This window comes from Oryctolagus cuniculus, chromosome 16, assembly GCF_051225735.1.
Source record: "Oryctolagus cuniculus isolate XC-2025 breed Fujian yellow rabbit chromosome 16, ASM5122573v1, whole genome shotgun sequence".
NCBI lineage: Eukaryota > Metazoa > Chordata > Mammalia > Lagomorpha > Leporidae > Oryctolagus > Oryctolagus cuniculus.
In genome coordinates, this window is record NC_142882.1 from 21,483,686 (window position 1) to 21,486,346 (window position 2,661).

At 46.5% G+C, this 2,661-nt stretch overlaps 1 protein-coding gene across 1 annotated transcript; it reads right to left on the bottom strand.

Moving 5' to 3' along the window:
* Nucleotides 1-211: 211 nt before the first annotated feature.
* Nucleotides 212-1,141, bottom strand: LOC100347193 (olfactory receptor 7A10-like). The gene has a single exon (XM_051835805.3). It carries the CDS (start codon nucleotides 1,139-1,141, stop codon nucleotides 212-214), a length of 930 nt encoding a protein of 309 aa, XP_051691765.3.
* Between the last annotated feature and the right edge of the window lie 1,520 nt (nucleotides 1,142-2,661).

Consider the following 2,661-nt stretch of genomic DNA (forward strand, 5'->3'; position numbering starts at 1 on the left):
CAAGGGGAAACCTATGGGATCCTGAAGACGATAGAACATTAAGTGAGTTGCATAAACTTTACCGAGAGGTTAAAATCCATATAATGGAAACCTGAGTCAACAGAGGAGAAAATTCTACCTTTACAACCAGAACCAAGAGTAAGAATTTTTGCCTCTGTGGTTTGGTCTCAGCAATACCTGCCACTTCTGTAGCCCCAAGACAATTGTGCATTCATAGTTTTCCTTCCAAAGATCTCTTCAGGGCCTTCTTTATGTCTTCATTCCTCAGGCTGTAGATGAAGGGGTTCAGCATGGGGGTGACCACGGTGTACATCACTGAGGCCATTGAAGTTGTGTGTGGGTTTTGGGTAACAGCAGAGCTAAGGTAGACACCTATTCCTGTTCCATAAAATAAGGAGATGACAGAGAGGTGAGAGGCACAGGTGGAGAATGCTTTATGCTTCCCCTGGGCTGAGGAGATGGCACGGATGGAGGAGACAATATTAGAGTAGGAGTACAGGATCCCAGCCAGGGAACCTCCACTCATCAGCACAGATACAAAATACAAAATGAGATCATTAAGAAAGGTGTCAGAGCAGGCGCTGTGGATCACCTGGTTCAGTTCACAGAAGAAGTGAGGGATTTCTAAGTGTGTGTAGAAGGACAGCCGCAGCACCAGGAGGCTGTGTAACAAGGCATGCAAGACACTGATGACCCAGCACACCAGCACCAGCTGCACACAGAGCTGGGGTTTCATGACGACTGCATAGTGCAAAGGCTGACAGATGGCCATAAACCTGTCATAGGCCATCACAACCAGAAGAAAGTTGTCCAACTCTACAAAAATCAGGAAGAAGAACATCTGGGTGATGCAGCCTGCATAGCTGATGGCTTTGCTCTGCGTCTGGATGTTCACCAGCATCTTGGGGACGATGGTGGAGGTGAAGCAGATGTCCACCAAGGACAGGTTGGAGAGGAAGAAGTACATGGGTGTGTGGAGGTGGTTGTCTGAGAGGATGGCCAGGACGATGAGCAGATTCCCAGCCACAGTGACCAGGTACATGGAAAGGAAGAGCCCAAATATGAGGGGTTGCAGCGTTGGGTTCTCTGAGAATCCCAGGAGAAGGAATTCTAAACGTCGTGTATCATTCCCTGGCTGCATGGATTGAGATATCTGCAGGAAAGAGATAGATACCATGATTAGTTTTTCACACAAAGAATCATTGCTCACATAGTTGAGATGCTATAATTTGTATTTTGCATGCAGAAATTTGGTTCCTGTGTTGCATGTATAGATCTGTTCTCACTTTGAGATTTCCTGTACCAACGTTTTCCTTTCCACTTAGCATTTCAAGTAATGTTTATTTACACATTATATTCTTTTTAAAAAGATGTATGTATTTATTTATTTGAAAGGCAGAGTTAGAGAGAGCAGAGAGAGAGGCAGAGGGAGAGAGAGAGATCTTCCATCCACCAGTTCATTCCCCAAATGGCTGCAGTGTTCAGAGCTGGGCCAACCTGAAGCCTGGAGCCAGGAGCCAGGAGCTTCTTCCGGGTCTCCCACATGGGTGCAGGGGCCCAAGGACTAGGGCCATGTTCTGCTGCTTTCCCAGGTGATATCAGAGAGCTAGATCAGAAGTGGAGCAGCCAGGACTCGAACCTGCACCCATATAGGATGCTGGCACCATAGGCAGTGGCTTTACTCACTATGCTACAGTGCTAGCCTCCAAACTCTTTTAATTAAGAAATTTTGGGGAGCCGGCACTGTGGTGCAGCAGGTTAATGCCCTGGCCTGAAGCGCCAGTATCCCATATGGGCACCGGTTCTAGTCCCGGCTGCTCTTCTTCCAATCCATCTCTCTGCTATGGCCTCGGAAAGCACTAGAAGATGGCCCAAGTCCTTGGGCCCATGCGCCCACATGGGAAACCTGGAGAAAGCTCTTGACTTCGGATTGGTGCAGCTCTGGCTTTTGTGGCTCTCTGGGGAGTGGACCATCAGATGGTAAACCTTGTTCTCTCTCACTGCCTTTCCTCTCTCTGTGTAACTCTGACTTTCAAATAAATAAATAAATCTTTTTTAAAAAAGGAAGAAAATTTTAACCAGCAGTGCAACTTGATTTCTGAGCATGTATGAAGCCCTGTACATTTTGCGAGACCCCTGTTCTGCTTAACGAAATTCCATGCATAGCAATGATGAACATTGAATATCAGGAAGTGAATTCTATGAATGGACAGAAAGGAGGCATAAGGGAGAATGGATGAAGAATGGTATTTTCTAGTGTATGCATAGGAGAGACTAAGGAAGCCGTGGCTCACAGACAAAGTGTCACAGGTGACCTGCGAAAGGGTGTGACCTGTGGGGAGTCCACCTGTGCAAAGTCCATGGGGTAGGAGCTCTTACCTAACACCAAGACTGCAAGGAAGGGAGTGAGGTGACAGCAATGAGCAGGATGGAGAGTGGTTGGGATGTGGAGTCAGAGGATGAAAGGGATTGAGGAGCTGCTTCTGAAACTTGAGGACAGAGTCCATTTTAAACAGTGTGAGCCTCGTGCACCTTATTAATTTTCAATTATTCTGTACGTGTATTTTAGCTTCTGTTTGCTGGTATTGAAAGACAGACAAATTGTACAGATTTGTAGGGTTTCATGTGGCATGTCTGTGCTTATGTACATTGTATGTGTGT